Source organism: Acanthopagrus latus, chromosome 22, assembly GCF_904848185.1.
Source record: "Acanthopagrus latus isolate v.2019 chromosome 22, fAcaLat1.1, whole genome shotgun sequence".
NCBI classification, from domain to species: domain Eukaryota; kingdom Metazoa; phylum Chordata; class Actinopteri; order Spariformes; family Sparidae; genus Acanthopagrus; species Acanthopagrus latus.
In genome coordinates this window covers 24,329,634-24,348,651 of record NC_051060.1, presented here as the reverse complement: position 1 = coordinate 24,348,651, position 19,018 = coordinate 24,329,634, and the positions used below count along the sequence as shown (strand labels likewise).

The window sequence follows — 19,018 nt, the reverse complement described above, 5'->3', positions numbered from 1 at the left end:
CAAAAAAAAAAAAACCCTATCTATAATAGAATCCTTTATTTTTATTTTATATTGACGCCATTATTTTCAATTTTTAGCAACAAATTTGTGGTGATGCTAGTTGAGCACAAACGTGACTGAAAGCAGGCAGGCAGGGTTTTACTCATTCTCACCAGCAGACCTAAAAGGGCTACACAGGATCACAACACAACTTCTAGTACCGCCGCCGACAGTTGAAGACCTCAGCCTGATGGCTGTGTGTTGGGGGGAGGAGGGAGAGTTGCTCACGATGGTGACTGTGTGGCCCGGCAATAACGGCAGCTCCTCATCCAAACTGCTCATGATGCGTCCCACCAACACTGCGCTGGTTTGAGGACGCCCAGCTTGTTATCGACAGTAGAACATCAACCGAACTGGAAACTTTTTAAAAAAAAAAAAACATTTCAGTAGATCAGACAACATGTGGTCGTGTGTGTGTCCATCACATTTCTTTTATTTCCTTTTTTTTGTTTTTTACCTGCCCATGTTGATATTTAATAAACGTGTAAATACTTCGCCACTATTTCAACCATGCACGAATGTTCATGAATTAATTGACTTGGAGTAATAACTGTATTGTGATTAAGAAAGTGTTAGTTTGCCCGAGTACTGCTGTGTGATGACTTGTCGACTATATTTAAATGTCCGGAGAGTTTGTGCCCTCCTGTTTTATTGTACTGGATACATAAATCTAGCAGAATGCAAAGCTTTGAGTTTACAGTATAACCTATAAGAACAACAGACACTCTATTTTTATCGCTTTATGTTGCAGGTTGTATATCAGGTCTTTTATGATTAAACCAACAATGCAAAAGCTTTGAGACTTTTTGAGATTTGTTGTCTTTTCTATCTGACAGTTTTTTGATATTTGTGTTTAAGAAAAAAAAATATTTGGGACTGTAATTTTCTTTTTTAATTTGTCTCAGCTCTATTAAAGTTCAAGAAGCTGGTACACAGTGACTCTGTGGTCTGTATGAAGAAGTTTCCCTCGCAGGTTTTCAGGGTTTTATTGTCTTTGGGATCTAAATTGTTTACATGTAGCTAGAAAATACTTGGTTGCAGGTATTCGATAGATGCACCTGTATCCTCACAGACAGGGCCGGTGGTAAGGGGGGTCCCAGCTGCACGGAGGGCCACGGAAGCACGTGATAATCATTCATTGTGTTTTCTTTTTCTTTGCAATGTCAAAACATCAAGAGTCATGACAGCAAACGACCACATGACCTGATCTAAACTACGAGTTGATGCTATGACGGACTTCTTCACATAAATCATAATGTCAAGGGAAGAAAGAGAGCTGGCAGACGTGAATCACAATCTGAAGAAACTCTCGCTGGTGTCGGCCAGGCTGAAGAGGAAGATGACAGACGGGAGGATGAACGGATTCACCAAGAGGCAGCGAGCTTTTCTGAACTGCTCGATCATTAACAGTGCTGCTGTCACACACACTCGTTCAACCAAGAACCTTTGAATAACAGACTCAATATATACAGATCAGTTTGTACCACAGATACAGTTGAATTTATACTACAGGCAGTGGAAACTACAGGAGGGATTTCCATCTAACTGATCACGTGACATCTGGAGCCAGTCGGCTGCACATTAAAGATCCATGTGTCTCTTTTTAAAGGAGTGAAAATGCAAACACAGTTTTGTATCCACTGTTTGATTTATATCACTTTGTAAATGATTATAAGGCACATTACGTTCTAAAACAATGAAATATAAGAACTTTAAAGGGTGCCAAATGCTTTTTTACACTTGTTTAATGCACCACCTTTGTTTTCTTCTACCCACGGTGCCTCCTGGTGTCGCTGGAGGTGCATGTTGGGAATCCACTTCCCTCCCAGACAGACAGACGGCCGCTTGTCTTCGGCAGGGCACCATGTGTACCTCCATCAGCAGCATATTAGTGAATGACAAGACCCCCCACTCAGACGGCAAACAGTGCGTTAGGTATTGGCCCTGATTAGCAACGTTTGGCCCGGTCTAAGTCTGATGTAAACACACCAAGGGCCCAATCTGGTTTAATGTGAATGGAGCTCATGTTTTCTCTGTATGTGGCCGTGTAGCTCCTTCCCACTGTAAATAAAGCATTACAAGTAAGTTTGACCGTCATTGTCGACGCCAGGCTCGCCTCAGCGTGACAAATGTTACAAGTCATTAGGCAAATTATTTGCTCTGCTCCACAATTTCCTATCAGTGTAAACGAGGAGGTGCAGGAGGAGGCAGCTGTATGCGACTGCATGTGAATGTGCTCATGAATGTGAATGGAGCCAGACAGCCTCGCTCGACAGCAGGGGAGAGGAAGAGCCCCGAGACGTTACGTGAAACAAAATATTTTATTTTTCCAAACATAAACTCATTCATATTATGTACAGCTTGAGAATTTATCACGTCAGACAGAATTCGGACGATCGCTGCGGGTCGACGCAGCTCACACAAATTCAAGAATAAAAAAAAAAAACCAATATCAAAATTTACAAAATATATAAAAGTGCTTGTAGAGGGAGTTTAACGGCAGCAGGTTCCGCCTGTTGTGTGTGAAACTCTCAATAAATGTCCGTTTAAATAGAAAGTACTACACATGTTGTTTTAAAACCATTAAATACATCAACACCCTGCTGAAGAACACTGTCATACTCCTATAATCAGCCTGTGGTTATAGGCGTACTGCAGCTGTCCTCCATCGCTTCATATTATGGAGACATTGTCCATCGTGCAGGCGCATCTCTCTACAATCATGTTGGGGAATTCGGCCACTTCGATCTCAGTGTAGTCGCCCTTCTTCACCAGGTACATGATGGGTAGCGGGGCGCTCTCCGACACCGTGCACCGCCTCTCCCCGTAGCCGTAGTTGCGCTTGGGCTGTTTGCAGCCTCCGGTGCACCTGAAGGCCTGGTAGCCGGCGGGCTCGATGATCCAGTACTGCGTCCAAGTCAGAGCGCGGAAGTTGATGAAGTACTGCTCCCTGCAGCAGGTGTCTTTGTTCTGGTGGAGGTCGCAGTCGCCACGAGAACTGAGGAGGGGAAAAGAAAAGAGGAGGAAAGTCAGATAACGGCTGTGACAGAGGGGCCCACAGAGGGCCCGGGATCTGTTAGCTGCACCCCTGCTCGTCATATTCTCTTAGTGGGTGAATCTGGGCTGCAGAGATTATTACTTGTAGAAGTAATAACAGTAAAAATCAAGATCAGAACTATTAAACTGAGTCAAGTTGTTAGTTTGCAGCCAAGCTTCTCCAAACATGAGACTGAGTCTCCGCTGCTGTCACACTGCTGCTCGTCCACTAATGAAGAGGATATGGGCTAATTGTCACACTGATACAATATCCTGTATATAAAACGCAGGCGCCCTTACCCGTATTCTTCGAGGTTGAGTGTGTAGAGGACGAGCTCGGGCTTCCCCAAGGTGTTGTCCGTCTGCTCCTGGGTGGTAAAGCGCACACTCTTGGCCATCTCTGCCGCGTAGCTGCCAGGTCTCTCGCCCTCGATCCACACCTCCAGGTGCATAGGTGTCTTCTGCTGGGTCTTGGACCAATAGTGCACCGCCTGGGTCACATCAAAGCTCTTCCAGCCGGTCTCGTGAATTGGGATCAACCTGTTAACATGAGAAATAAGAGCGATTAATTAAAAGGAGGCACATTTAAAAAAAAAGCGGATATGTCCTGGAGAAGAAGCCGTGATGATGTCGCCTCTTAATTGATCTCCAGTTAATTTTCCACACGTCACTGTGAGAAAAGTGATGCCTCACCGTGAATCTACCAGCGATGTCCGGTTGGATCCGTTTGGCAGCACCTCCACCCAGTAGATGCTGACGCGGGCGTTGTTGACGGGCCGGTGGTTCTTCTTCTCCATCGCGAAGCGTTTGTGGTAAGAAGCGCGCTGGTAGAGCTTCAGCTCCGCCATGGTCACCTCGCTGTTATCCGGGATCCTCGCCTCCATGTCGAACACCATGCGATGCCGAGTGGTGTCAGAATACACATACTCTCCGGAAATGTCTAAAGAACAGAGCATTTCAATCGTTAGGTGATTATTTCTCTCAAGGAACATAAAATCACTGTGTTGTCTTTACGCAAAAAGTGTCACAATTACGCACGGGAATTGCATCAGCTGGTGCATGTGTGAAAATTATTTTCATATGAATTCCTACAAACTGCATGTTGCATATTTTATAAATGAGACAGCTTCTTACCTGCGTTGCCGGGGATCCCCCTCAGGATTCCCGCCAGGCTGGGCAGAGATCTGCGTCTCCTGCTGTGGTGCATCTTCAGCATGGACAAGTATTTATTTCTGATGTGCGCCGGAACGACCAGATTCTCCAGATCCCTCTTGTGGATTCTTGGGATTTCATCCAACCCGAGTTTCTGCAGCAGCGCGTCCTTCATATCCTCATGCGTAAAAGACTTGGCGAGTCCGAAGAGAGCCGTGCACAGGACACAAGCGCGGAGGAAATCCATGACTCAGAAACTTGAGTGTGATCAAGAGCAGCAACAGTAGCACCAGCCGCCCACAGATAGACAGTGTCCCTCTGACACTCCTCCGGCCCCTTATATTGTTGCGGCCCTCCCAGTCGTTCGCACTTTGTCAATGGGGGCAGGGACCCTTATCAGAACAAAGGTGCGACAATACAGGCCCATCCTAAACAGGATATCTAAGTGGCCATACTTCAAACAGCAACAATTAGACTCGAGTGCCATCCGTATTCTGGAGGTGCATCTGAGATCTGCTCTGCTGGTGTGACTGAATGAGGGAATTTATCTTTTATTGTGAAAGTACCAGAAGATGAAAGAGACAATCTGTGTGTGTTTTATGTTCTTACAGAGCTGTTCAACTGTCTTTGAAAGTCAAATGTATCACAGAGTTTGAATCAGTATCATTCCAGGAGAAACATTATTATATTTGACATGAAATCTGTCAGATTTTAAATATTGAATGCCAACAAGTATAAATATTACATTCAAAACTCTGTCTAACTATCTGTCTGATTAGAGTTAAGTCACTGCCAAAGGGAGGTGAAGCTCTTTGTGGTATTCAGAGCGACTTCATCTGAATACTGTCTCCACTGCAGTGTTTATTTCACACAGATGAACAAGTTGCAGAGTCGTCTTTGTGTCTTGATACTCAATTATTTCTGCTGCAGTCTGAAGTGTGTCCTCTGCTGCTCCACATGCGTCCCAGACAGACATCTCTTGACCCTGTGAACCTGAAGTGGCCTCTCTTCAGTCGCAGCCTTGTCTACACACTCCGACGTGTACATTCCACTGGACGATGTCAGTCTGGCCGGGGCAGTCTGGCAACAGTCTGTCACACGGCGGGGCTTATTTCTGTCTGGGTGGCTGCAGGGCTGTTCTGTCCAGCACAGAAAGGTGGACCGAGATCAGGACAACAGAACCAGTGAGCTCTGCGGTCATATTTACTTTGGTGCAAGTGTATAACAAGGGGGTCAAGGAGGAAGTGGTGCAGAGCTCTGAGGGAGGAGGGGGACGAGAGGATTAGATGTTTATTCCGAGCCCTGTCACCCATTCTTGGCCCTCTCCAGCAGATTAAAATTATTAGCCAAACAGACAGTTAATCCAGGGGCCGGGGGGCCGGCGTGGATGTGGATTGGGGCAGGCTCTTCACAGGTTGGTGATTATCTGATTCCATTGCGAGGATTTGCCTTGCCTTTTTTGTCACACAAACATTAGAAGAGGGCTGCTCAGAAGGCCCTGCCTGAGGTTGTGTATTGGCCCATGTTTGCTTAGAGATGTCAGACAGACTCAAGGAGCACACAGGAAGAGCAAATGACAGATGACTGCCAGACCTGCTCACTCCTGCTACAGTAAAGTGGCTGCATCTTACAAACCAAGACAAATTATTAATTAGTGCTGCAGACCTGATACCACACGACACCGGCCATGTGTGGAACAAACACCAGAAGCACAGACAGAAAAAGAAAGTGGCTCGTTAGTGTTTCCTCCTCCAGCAGCAAGACGATCCGTCAGAAAAGGTTCTTTAAAACTTCTGGAAGACAAAATGAAGCTCCTCAGAAAGATGTATATATTCAAACACTGCAGAAATAAAGATTTAAAGACAGCAAGTGTGTAAAGATTTGTACCATTACTGCTAATTCATAATATCTAGATTATTATGATGATGACCATGAAACAAATGATGCTGTGTTTGTGTTTTTACATGACAGGATTTTTTTTGCATGCAAGTTTTGCAGCTTTACACCCACGATGATGCAAATATAGTTTGATCATTAATAATCAATGTTTTTTTTATTTTATGTTGGGATGAAAATGTTCAGTCAGTTCTTACAAAATTAAATCATGAAACCCACTTTATTTATATTTTATGAGATTATTCATCAGGGACGATGCTCATTAATCAACCAAACAAGAAAAACTGAGTGTAAGAGATTAATTTTCATCAGTCATCCGTAAAAAAAGAATAAAACTACATGTCTTGAAACATTTTGTGATCATTGGTTACCAAGAAAATACTGTAGATAATCCGAAAAGCCTCATTTTAATAAATTATCTCCAGCAATATGTCAAAAAGGGAGCCTATAAGGAATAAAACTAAATTTCATCTAAAAAATGACAACCCACATTCATGCATATAAATAAACTGTTTATGTAAAAAATGCTGTAAATTAACATATAAGCACTATTTTCTTTTGGTTTAGGACCCTTAACAAGAATAAAACTACATGTCTTATAAAAGTTATGTGTTATAAATGTTGATCAACATAAAAATAATGTAACAGAGATGAAACACAACATAATTTTCATCTGTTGGCGATATATCAAAAAAGAAAAAACAGCCTTTAAAGAATCATAACTTTTATTCATGATCTAAAATGCATGTTATAAAAATCATAAAATCAACAGTTGGTCAACAGAAAAATACTGTATTTGAGCCAAAAAATATTTTTATGTGTTATCCTGGGGCATAAATTAGAAACATTACAACATTATAAATATGCAACGATCCAGAGTTAAATCGTGTCTCGAGCTGTGAATCAGTGTTTTACAGTGATTCATATTTCTTTTATAACGATGTTGAACGTTTCCCTCAGAGCAGCAGAGGAGAACTTCAGTCGGCCCGATCAGAACCAGCACAGCAGACATGTGAATTCAGAGCACATCCATTGTCCAGTCCAGCCACAGACCAAAGTCTCGGTCCCGGTTGAGCTCTGCCGTCCTCCTCTCCCCTCACATTACAACCCCTAATTCGGGAAATTAAGATGGCCTTTGTGTGATATTTCTCAGTCTTTCTTCCTTCCCATGCCAATCAAAGACTCGCTGCCTGGTTCAAAGCCACATCTGATGCTCCCAGGTGCCATTTCTTTTCAATCAAAGGCCAACAAGCTCCCACAATCAACAACTCAGGTGTTAATTAACATCCAGACATTTGCATTCAAAAGCAGTCCAGTTTATAGGTCATTCCCTTCCATTTGTGAAACATGGGATCCCCTCTGTTGTGTTACAGGAGGGTTTAAATGCTTATTTGAGAGGGGGAATGTTAGCAGAGGAACATCTGACTGCAGCTGGACTCTCTTCTCTCCTCAGACACATTTTATATCTGAGCATGTGATCTGCAGCCTCCCTGCATGGGGACGAGGCGGAGCTGCTTGTGTTGGTGGTCAGTGCAAACTCCTCATTATTCACATCGTGGCTCTATTGTCAGCCACTTCCTGATCTGCTACTGGCTGCTTTATCTCAATATCAAATATTTGGGGGAATTGAGCTTATCTAGTTTGCATCTTAATGGCCTATACAACGTTTCCTGCAGAGTTTGGATCAGTGCATCGAGCTGCTCTGCCAATAATCATCGATCAGTCTGTCAGAGGGGTAAAAAAAAAAAAAAAAAAAAGCGCCAGACCTGTGCAGGGACAGCAGCAGTGCTGCAGGACAGGACAGTCTAATTACATTTCACACAGCTGATGACGGCTCACAGAGGGGTTTAATCCCAGCGTAGACTTAAATGGGATCAGACATGATTAGATAGGACTAACAATAAATATTTTCATTAACCTTTAATTAGTGGACAGAGCTGAAGCTGTGGTGCACAGCAGAGACCTGAACACACACATCAAACTCACACAGGATGCAGTTTTATATGATGAGTGTTCCTGCAGATTAAATCCAATCAAAAAATACTGAAACCAACAAGAAGAGGTCAACATACCAGACAGCCGCCTGAGAGCTGCACCGGACTGCTGAGGGCAGCAGAGGGCGCTGTGGTTACACGTTAAACAGCTGGAGCCTTTAAAGGGAAAATCCACCTGGGAAAAAAGACTATTTATATTGACACAATTGGAAAAGTGACGTCAACATTTAAAGAAACCAGACAAACAGTAAACACCAGTGGAGGCTGTGATTGATTGCGTCACAAGTTCACACATGCCGACTATCAGCTGATTGATTTCGCCACTACAGCTTTGTTTTCCTTATTGATTTAAAGGATAAGTTCACTCCAAAAATTTTTAGTGTCAGTCATTTCCTGCTCATGTTGATGGAAAAGTCAGGTAAAGAGTCGTAGTCCACAGAACTTTTCTGGAGCTTTGCAGTCCAGCACGACCCCCCAGACGAGTCTCCAGAGATCCTGATACGTCAGATTGATTTGAAAAGAACTTGTGTAGACTTTTGTTAGGAACATGTTTGCTGTAGTTGTTGAGCTACAAGTGTCTGACGCTGGTGCACAAACTCCACCCCAGTGTTTAAACCAGCTCTGGATCTCCAAGTATTCCAGAAACTTGAATCACGCTGGACACATTTTTTCAATTTGTTGTATAATTTTTGTTCCTTTGTTTTTTTTTTCTTCTTTTTCTTTTCTTTTCTTTTTTTCTTTTCTTTTTTTTTTTTTTTACATGTTTATAGTCCCCAGCTGTTTCAGTAGTTTGGGAGAACAGTGTTTTATTGTAAAACTCCAGAAATGTTTTGCAAATTTCGAAACTTCTCCCGACTTTCCATCTACAAGAGGCTGAGAACATAATGACTGAGTTTTCATTTGTGCACAAACTTTTCCTTTAAGGACAAATTCTTTGTGCATACACACACAATTGTGCACATATAATTTGATCATCGGCCTAATTTATAATCAAAGTTTTTCATTCTATGTTGGGACGTTAGTCATGAAAATGTTCAGTCTGTTCTCACAAGATCAAGATCAAAAACTAACTTAAAAAGTAACTTCAATCAGGAGAACTCCTTTATTTTTATTTTGATATTTATTTGATGCTCATTAAGAGCCTCATTTTCATCATTTATCTTTCAAAAAGAATAAAACTACATTGTCTTTAAACATTTAGTGATCATTGATTAACACAACAAATACTGTTAATGAGCCTAGAAGCCTCATTTTAATACATTTTCTACAGAAATGTGTCAGAAAGGAATAAAGCTACATGTAATGACTGAGAGGGGGAATGACACGCAGCAAAGGGCCCCAGGCCGGGACCCGGACCCAGGGCCGTCACAGCGAGGGTACATGGGACGCCCGCTCCACCCAGCGAGCCAAACAGCACCCCACACAAACAATCACCACACCCACACATACAGCGAACAGCTGACGATAGGCTCAAGTAGTTAACTCTCAAACCCGCCCAGAGTGACGAACATCTCCACACAACAAACATCTGAAGTGGTGCACGATGAATACTGAACCTCGTGCACGTGTTACATCAACAATAATCCATCAAATACTTAACAAATATAACAAAATATTCAAAAAGTTACACAAAAGGTCAAATTAAAATATTACAAACCAAAGTTCATGATTTAAAGGAGCACTCTGTAGTTCTGAAAGATGCATTTTAATGTTTAATCTCAAACTGTTTTACTTTGTTTATATGTGGCGGACCCTGCCACCTTTCCAGCTTCAAACAGTGTTCTGGGAGCTTATTTTCCTCTGAGAGCAGCTTTTCTGTTCAATATTTCTGAGTTAGTATTATTGATTGCCTCTTTAAAACTCCTCTGAATCAGAATAGTAATGATATGTATTTAATGATGTATGTGATTTTTCCTGACCCGGCTCTTAAGAGAGAGAGAAAGTTGTAAATATTGTGAAAGAAAGTGAGGGAGCGAAGACGTTTTCTCCTCCTCTGCATTGTTGTTGTGTTGTCGTACGCTGTGGACTGTGTGCTTTAACACACAATGTATTTTCAAAAACCAGACAATCCATCATCTCTGAGTGGTCTGACTATATAAACTGTGGTGTAGCTGTTTCTGATAAACATTCATGCCAACGCAGTATGCTTCAAATTACACTCGGTCACCATCAAAATCTGTTTTATTGGACACATCTTGCAGGCTGGGCTGTTCTCTGTGTGCTCATTTCATCACAGCTCGTTTTTGTGCCTTTTTTTTCTTCTCCCCGGCTCTGCAGCGAGACGTACATTTGAATATTTTCTCAAATATAGAAGCTTATTCTTTCATGTCGTGCGGCATGACAGGCTCAAAAACACAAGGCCTCTATGTCTGCCTCCCCCGCCTCCCTAAGACTCAGTTGCTACGAGGGCCGTTAATCATTAATAGATGTACTTTGAGCAGAGATAAGCGCCTCACTTCAAAAGGATGGGACGTTTCCCAGCAAGAATTAAAGCATTTAAAGTGTGACACTGTAAAATACCCGTCTTTGCTCTGTGCTTTCATGATTCATGTGATCACATGAAATGCATGACTATGATTGTTTTCTTACAGTTTGTTATTAGCCACTCCAACAGGTTTATTAGAACAGACAGAAGAGTGCAAATCAGCCTCCACCTGCAGATAGTCTGACTGACTGACACCTGTCTGTGTGATTCAACTTCTGTGTTCAAGTCTTATTCAGGGATCTGTGCATATAGCAAATATCTGACTCACTCTGACCTACAGGCCTGTTTGTCTTAGAGAGTTTACTCTCGGCATTACAAACTCCTCCAAACCTGTGAGAGCAGTCCGGGAGGTTGACGCAGGTGAACACACCTTGACGCTGACGGATGGAAAACGCAGTCAAGTAAATGTGAAATGTGAAAATATGTCATTATATATGAGTCAGAAGGCCTGTTGGGACCTCAGGTAGCTGTGATCACACATGCACAAGATACTCAGCTTGTAACTGAGGTGCCATAAACTCCAATAAAATAAAATGTCAGAATTGTGTAAATGTATGCATTTGGAACACTCACTCAAAGGTAAACTATCACACTGATGGTTGCCTCCACACAGGTTTATCTGCATGCACATATTGCTCTGCAGTCAATTAAAGAGACAGCAGCAGTCATTATTATTCCTGTCTGGAGGAGAAAACGTGTCCGCTCCGCACCACGTCACCAGCAGACTGACAGACAACCCGCAGTTTCCATTCACAATATTGACAGCCTCCCTCCACCCCCTCCACCCTCCAGCACCTCCATCCCCTCCCGCACCACAGCAGATGCTGTGCCGGGCGCCATGATGATGATCTGGGATTTTGCCTGCAGCAGCGAACAGAGTTGCTACAACGCCAGGGGAGATGGGCTGCTGGCTGTAGAGCAATGGGCGGATTCACGCTGCGGCGCAGCAAAGATGGCCGATTCGGAGGGATTCGGCGTTCTACGCATGCGTGAAAGCTGGGGGGAAAAAATATAAAATAAGTCGACGTTTAACGTTCAGCCTTACAGCTGAGACATTCTCAACCAGCTAGAAATATGTAGAGTTTTGTAACTAGATTCAAACTTTGTGTTTTTAGCGTGTTATGAGCAACCTCGCGAGCCAACTGACATTTTCCCCCCATCCCATTCATACTTCACGACCAGGCCCGACTTTTCCCACAATCCACCGCGGCGTTGCTGTTAGCGCTGTCTGCTCGGCGCTCTTTCCCTACGTGAGACTCTGGCGGCAGGCTTCGCTGGTAGCTTGACTGTGCAGAGACGGCAAGAAGCGACCGACCGGCGGGGGAGGCAGCAGGCGACGGGAAGGACAGAGGGAGTTTAGGCTGTGTCCCGTATTTGGAATAAGCGAGACTAGACTACAGCTTTTCCTCTTGACGTGAAACGAGCTCCTCAGTAACCTTCACAGAGAAAGGACCCGCATATTGTTTTTCTTTTTTTCTTTTTAACGGCTAACTTACTGGAACTCTTGAACTGTAACTAACCGTCGGTTTGAACAACTGTGAAGAAAAAGAGACGTTTTGGTTTCTGGACGAAGATTTGGGATTTAAAGAACATTTGTGCCAGCATTGAGTTGAGAAAACAAGGGAATATTTTTTTTTCTTCCCACAGTTGGATGGAAACATAGCAAACAAATAAAAATAAATAAAAAATCAGTTAAGCTCCGACAACACTGTGAGAGATTGTACGTCAACTCCTGGGAGAAAAGGAGCAACGATGGCAGTTAGGAACGGGGAAAAGTAACGTTAACGTTAGCTCGCTGGCTAGCTAAATAGCTAACCTAGCAGGCTGCTAACTAAGCCTGTGTCGCCCTTCCATTCCTGGAGCAGAGGAGGGGCGCTGGGGCTTTGTAGCATTGCAGATCTGCCTTGCATTTTTGGGTTGCTGCAAGAATGGAGAGTCCCAAATATCCGCCACAACAACTCAGGGGGATCTGTTGAAACAGCATCGACTCCATCTTTTTTTGTATACATTTCCCCGAGCGGAGAAGACCAGAAAACTGCAAGCTAACGCTGGGATTTCATCAAAAAAAAATCCACCGGCCCGGAGCAGCCAGGGTCTGTAATTGTGACTACTTCTTTTCGTATATGCCCTGTGGGGATAGGTATTATAAAATGGGGAAGTGCTACATGTCTTATCCACCTCTTAGATACTGGATCTCGAGAGGGAGATCATGAATAGGCCGATTTTAACGAGGCATTAGCCGCCGGCCTTCCCCTCAACTCAAAGTTTTTATTATCATTTTTGAGACGTATTCAAGGTGAGAGAACTTATTTTTTTACAGGCCCCTCTGTGCTAACTAAACAGGCCGAGGAGGTGTCTGCCCTCTTCCCCACCACCACCACCACCTCCTTCATCACCACCATCATTAGTTCAAAAACCAACAAGCCGGAATAATCATGTCGGGAGAGGTGCGTTTGAAGAAGCTGGAGAAGCTGATCCTGGACGGGCCAGCTCAGTCTAATGGCCAGTGCCTGAGTGTGGAGACGCTGCTGGATATCCTGGTGTGTCTCTACGATGAGTGCAACAACTCCCCGCTCAGGAGAGAGAAGAACATCACCGAGTTTCTGGACTGGGGTAAGCAATATTGTCTTTATATCTGTTGTTTGGCTTGTGCATTCAGCCTCCCTTTTCTTTTTTGTTTTTGGTGGTAAGATGATAGGCTTATAATGTTGGTGGTGCAGTGGCCCTCCCTTCCCCATCACATTCCTTTTATAGTAGTAGTGGGGCTCAGTTGGCCTGCTCTCCTCTCACTCAAACAAACCCTCCCCTGAAACTAAAAAAAAAACAAAACAAGGTCCACTTTACTCCTTGTGTAATTAAACGCTTTATATGTTTTGGAAAAAGAATTATACAAGAAACACACATTAAAACCGAAGACATTGTCTTCTGTCTTATGGCCAAAAACAGATATGTTGGTACCAAGTCGACGATGAGCGAGAGAGTAACCGAATACACAGAAGGACATTAACTATAGAGGCGAAGATCTTACACAGGCCCACTCAGAGTTTTGATATGAATCCAGGAAAGAGCTCATAAAGATGTCCTGTCCTCCAGGCCATCATTTGTTCTTATGAAAACACAGTCTTACATAAAGTGGATGCCTGTCAGTCATTGCACCATCCCTCTGAAGCTCAGTGTAGCTCTCTCAATCACTTTGCATGCCAGTTTGTTTTTACTTTTCATGGGCGTTTGACATCGTCTAACAACTTGCCTAACTGTCTGGTATCAGACGGCCGTAGTGATAAAATGATCAGTAGTCGTTTGTCGTCATCACAGTGCAGGGATCACACGTGCTCACCCTACAGGATTTGATTAGTTTATAATCGGGAAAAGGCGTTTTGGGTGGCATGTAGGCAGTTTTGTGACTTTCCAACTCTCTTGGCTGAAAGGAGGCTAGAGAAAACAACACACAGGAGGCAGGAGGACCACACACAAACAACTCAATCATTTGTGCAGAAGGACTGTGTGTGTGTGTGTGTGTTTGTGTGTGTATGACATCGGGGGTTTGGTTTGTGCATGAAGCAGGAATGTGAACAACTCACCTTTTTTTTTTTTTTATCTGGCGCAGAGGCCCAGCTAGCTGCCGGAGCATGCCTGGCTGGCCTGCTTGTCTTTTAAAGCCCTGAAAGAAGAAGTGCTGCAGCAGTGTGAGGCGGTGCAGGAGCAAAACATTGCCTGGATCGAGACAAATGAATAATACAGCAGGCAATAAGAAACTATAATGGAAGGGAAGTGCAGTTTGGCACATTGGCTGGCAGCTTTTTTTCTTCTTTATTTCTGAAACAGTTAAAAACCAGGCAGCAGTTTGGCCCATTATAGAGTGGCAGTGTCAAAGACAGACAGGATGGCAGTTAAATGGTGGTAAATTTTGGCTGTGGCTGCTCAGATGGTTTACCCCACCAGTCACCATCTGGACAACCCATTCTCTGCTAAAAATGGAGCTGTGCTGGCTTCTAAAAAGGCTGGATATGGCTGGATTTGGTAATTTTGATGTCTAAAAGGGGATAAAGACTCACTTTTCTGCCTATCTGAAAGCCATTCCCAACTGTGTTTACTCATCACACATGGATTGTTTCCTCTAGAGCATTTTATTTTGGTCCCCAGCGGGTAGACACCATCAGGTCTGCTGCATTTAGCTGGCCTTGCATCAGAGCTGGTGCACCCTAGCCATTAAAATCGTTTTTCACCACTCGAAATTGGCCATTGTTTTGAAGAAAATGGGTTTTTCTATACAGTAGAAATACAGATATTTTTGAAATTGGTCCTACATGACCAGGGGAAAAGGGCAGTGGTTTTCAGTTTTTGCTCAAAAGGTAGAAAACCTGTAACAACCAGAATGCACTTTGCTGCACCAGGTGGTTAAACCCTCCCGTTGATGGGTGGAGACTGGTTTTAACCAGAAATAGGCCAGAACTGGACAATGAGCAGGATCATGTTGGATCATAACTGCCTTGTTTTACAGTTTGGTCAGAGTGACTTCGGGCTCCATTTTCATAATACAGAAACATGATGGTGAAGACTTTTGGTTCACTGTCTTTCTCTGTTGCTGCTGAATAGATGATAAACTATGTTTCTGAAAAGACTTTAGGGAATGAAATGGGTGCAGGCAAAAATGGAGAAAAGAAATCTGCAAAGTTCACATTTGAGGAAAGGTGCCCTGTGCTTGGGTGCCAAGTGATGACTTGATCCTGACATTTTCCTGTGTTGACACAAGAAACTTGTGCCTGAGCTCGCCCAGACACAGCACACAACATGCGGATGAGTCCAGGCTGTCGTTGTCCTGTCGAGGTCTCATGTTGTTGGCTCATTACTGTGTTCTGCCCCAGTGGGATTTCTCTGAGAATCCTCCAGGTCCTTCAATTAATATCATTTGATTTAATTGAGTTACAGTTTGTTCCTAGAAGTCACTCAAGCTGAAGTCACGTAAACAATTTACCGTAATTTATTATCCCAATCAGGGAGCCATGATAAACCTCTGGGGGAGTCTTAATATCAGTTGTCCTCTTATCAAGTAACCAGGTGACTGTGCAAACAATAGTCACACCCTTTAAATACATGGCATTTGCTGGACCAACTTCCAGCATTAGCAGACACACAGCCCTCGACTATTAGCTGGGAGCAAAGAAACATGTTTATAACTTAGGAGCAGCAAATTAGCACTTGCATGTTTTTATGCTAATCGCATTCTTGCCATGAATGGGAAGAAGATCTTTTTTGGATAAGGCATTTATGTGCTTTATCATTGGACAAAAACAAACATGTTAGAGCAGTGGTAGCAGGCAAAATCAAAGACTACATCCCCAATCTTGGTGGGGATGAAATCACTTGGTTTTAGCATTGCGATAACGCCGTCCACAAGATATGAGACCGTATCTTTTTGATGTAGTCATCAAGACAAGCAAGGTGTAGTTGAGGTCAAGTCTTGTCCTGTTCTAAGTCACCACTCCCTTGTTTTTCTCTTTCTTGGTAGAACACCCAGCCAAAGGGTCAAAGGAAAAAATTGCACCTGTTACACATGCAGCACCTCCTGCAGTATTTGGACAGTTAATAGCATAATATTAGCTGAGGAAGAACTATTATAATGCCATTAAACCGCCATGTTTATACTGAGCCATGGGGCTAGCGAGTCCACGTCACTGATTATAGTTTATAAGAAACAGGTTTGATTAGACAAATAGTGCTAACACACACTCAAAACACAGTTTAATCCTGCATACAGAAAAATGGTTCAAGATGGGCCCCATGAAACTTAAGACCTCCACAACCTGTGAGTGATCTGCCTTTGTCAGCCACTCCGAGGCTGCTCTGACAGAAGAGACACATCATCGTGGCTTACTCGCTGGGCCTATGTCCCGTGACAAAGGTGCAGCGATGTTCCCTTTTCTTCCCAAGAATGTATATGAGCCAGAGAAGAAGACAAACATTTGTATTGGGCTTGCTTTTCTTCTTGTTTGGTGACCTCATTTCAGCTGAAATGGAGACCCCTACATGACCTGCAGCCACAGGGGAAATGAACACGGGAAAGTACGCTGTATCCTGACTCCTCACATACACCACAGCAGTTACTGTGTCTAACAATCTCACCAGCTCAGGCTTGCGCTAGTATTTATTCTCTTAACGAGCTGGTGTGTGAAATTCAATGTAAGCTATCCAGCTTATGTCAACGCCTTTCTTATTTGTAATATATGGGGTGTGTTCGGCATGATGACACTTGATATTTTTGTTACGTTAAGTACTGAAAATATCATCAGATGCTTTATAGAGTTAACATGAACGCTGAGCATTAAAACTCCAAGAATATGATTTTCTCAGCCAGGAACTGAACAGTTAACATATGTGTGTGATTCTTTCAGTTTCACATTGACCAATGTGGTGTTAGCATTTCCTCATATTTCAGTTCCAGCAGTGATGAAAAAAATCTCTGTATTGACATAACTTAATGAGTTTAGTGTTTTGTGCACTATTAAGATGTCTTCAGTTTTCTAAACAGGAATCTGTGTTTCCGTGGACACACTCGCATGCATTTCTCAGATATCCTGTTTTCCCATTTTTCTCCCATCATTTCCTGCTTTTTGTTTTGTCCTGGTCCCCGTCCCTGTTTTGGGAAACGGATTGTCGGGCAGCAGAGTGAAAACGAGCAGCCATGCCAGCCCACAGTAGGCAAACATGGGGGAGGCAGCCCGACCTTTTCTCAATCCAGACTCGGTGTTAGTCTGCAGTGGCCAGCTGTGCAGCTGCAGCTGATGTGTGCTCCACCCTGCGAGGCTTTCATTGGCAGCATGCCTCACGCACTACTCACAGTGGAGACGCACATACACACACTTCCACACAGGCTTATTATTGTGGTTTTGCCTTACTAGGCTATCTCATAGTTCACAGACTGCAGTCCCTCCCTGTTGTTCCCCTGTTGAACAGAGGAGCTGCCACTATGCCTGTAAGAATTTAAATTGTGTTGCTTCCAAAGATGAATTTTTTTGGTCACATGGTTTTAAGTTCTGTTTGGAGGCCATTCCACCCCACCAAGAACAAACAAGGCTATATACAAGGCCAACATTTGAAACCTCTGGTTTCATGTCCATTGTGCATCTTACCCTTGTATTTTGACCAGACCAGGCTGACTGACTGTGCAAGATCACTGTTGATTCTGCAGCTGCACTTTGATTTGCCTGTTGCCTTTTTAGGTAGAGGTAAACCAGGCAGGAAATGTGCTCCAGTGATTTTATTTTTGGAAACCCGTTTTGGATGATAAAGATAGATATAGGGTTGATTGTGACACAGTGTTTTACTGTGTTCAGGTTATGATCTTATAATAATTTGATTTAAACACGTAGTTAGCAAAATTAGCTATGGTTATCTGTTAATCAGATAAAAAGTAATCACGTAAAATTTGAATGTCACATTTTATAAATCAAAACTCAATTACAACGATGCTGAAATAGACACTCACATCACTGGCAGTCTGTGTCGAGTCAGCAGAAGAATCTGTGTTCTGTATCATTAATTCCCTGAATATCAGATGGGACCCTGTATGGGCTGGACTCTATTAGGATATCCTTGTTACCCTCCTGGTTTTTCTACCGTTTCCTGTCTGGCTGTCGGCTGGTTACGGCAGGCACAGAGAACAGGAAAGAACCACAAGGACTCAGTGAGCTGGTCCTGATCCAACAGTACATGATGTCATATGAGGAAGTGGGATAGCTGTATCGCATTGTGTCATTGTGTAGTCGGTGGCTCACTTGTGTCCAGTATTTTGGTAGCGTTGTCGGGATTGTGAAGTTGCAAGGTCACAAACATGTTTACTTCCTTGCTGGTCGATCCTTTTTTACACTTACAGTCTGTTTGCCCACTTGAACACTCATAAGCTCATCGAGTCTTTCTGTGACTCTTTCACACACACAGAGTTATTTTCTCCTGTCTGCGTCACACACACATCCAAGCACACACACATACATACAGAGCTTTTCCATTGTCCTGATGAACTCACAAACTACAGGAATAGCCGAGGGGCCCGTGTAGATCCTCTCCTCTCCTGGTGTTCGCTACTTATCACCAGAGTTTAGTATCCCAGAGGGAGCGGTCCAGCAGCCACTGACACTTTATTCTGCTCTTTATGCCCTTAACATTTCACTTACTCTAAAGTAACCCAAACAGAGCTGCCGAAAGAAGAAAAAGAATGTAATGATTCCAGTTACAGAGGAGTTATTTTAGTGTGGCCTGACTGAGACAGGATCCTTTGGTTGTGAGGTGCTTTCAAGATAATTGGGTGCTCAGGATTTCATAAAAGTTACATTTAAATGTTTTTATTCCATAAAATTAGGGCACTTGCAAATTAAAGCTTTGCTGCAGATACGAGTGTGCATGGACTAGATTGGATCAC

The 19,018-nt window shown here is 43.3% G+C and overlaps 2 protein-coding genes across 9 annotated transcripts in view; one reads left to right on the top strand and one right to left on the bottom strand.

Moving 5' to 3' along the window:
* Positions 1 to 2,205: 2,205 nt before the first annotated feature.
* Positions 2,206 to 4,851, bottom strand: lft1 (lefty1). The gene is made up of 4 exons (XM_037086612.1): positions 4,210 to 4,851; positions 3,769 to 4,015; positions 3,376 to 3,615; positions 2,206 to 3,037 (listed from the first exon to the last, which is right to left on the bottom strand). The coding sequence occupies exons 1-4, from the start codon at positions 4,472 to 4,474 to the stop codon at positions 2,713 to 2,715; spliced, it is 1,077 nt and encodes a 358-aa protein (XP_036942507.1). The 5' UTR covers positions 4,475 to 4,851; the 3' UTR covers positions 2,206 to 2,712.
* A 6,996-nt stretch (positions 4,852 to 11,847) lies between these two features.
* Positions 11,848 to 19,018, top strand: part of cdc42bpab (CDC42 binding protein kinase alpha (DMPK-like) b) — a 72,591-nt gene continuing 65,420 nt past the window's right edge. For 4 of the 8 annotated variants that reach the window (XR_005072374.1, XM_037085642.1, XM_037085643.1 and 1 more), the window contains exon 1: positions 11,848 to 13,215. Coding sequence is in view for 7 of the 8 variants with exons in the window: in XM_037085642.1 (XP_036941537.1) it covers positions 13,038 to 13,215 (178 nt within the window). In the remaining variant the exon portion in view is untranslated. The remainder of the gene's footprint in view (positions 13,216 to 19,018) is intronic. The other 4 variants (XM_037085641.1, XM_037085640.1, XM_037085644.1 and 1 more) reach the window with 4 other exon arrangements.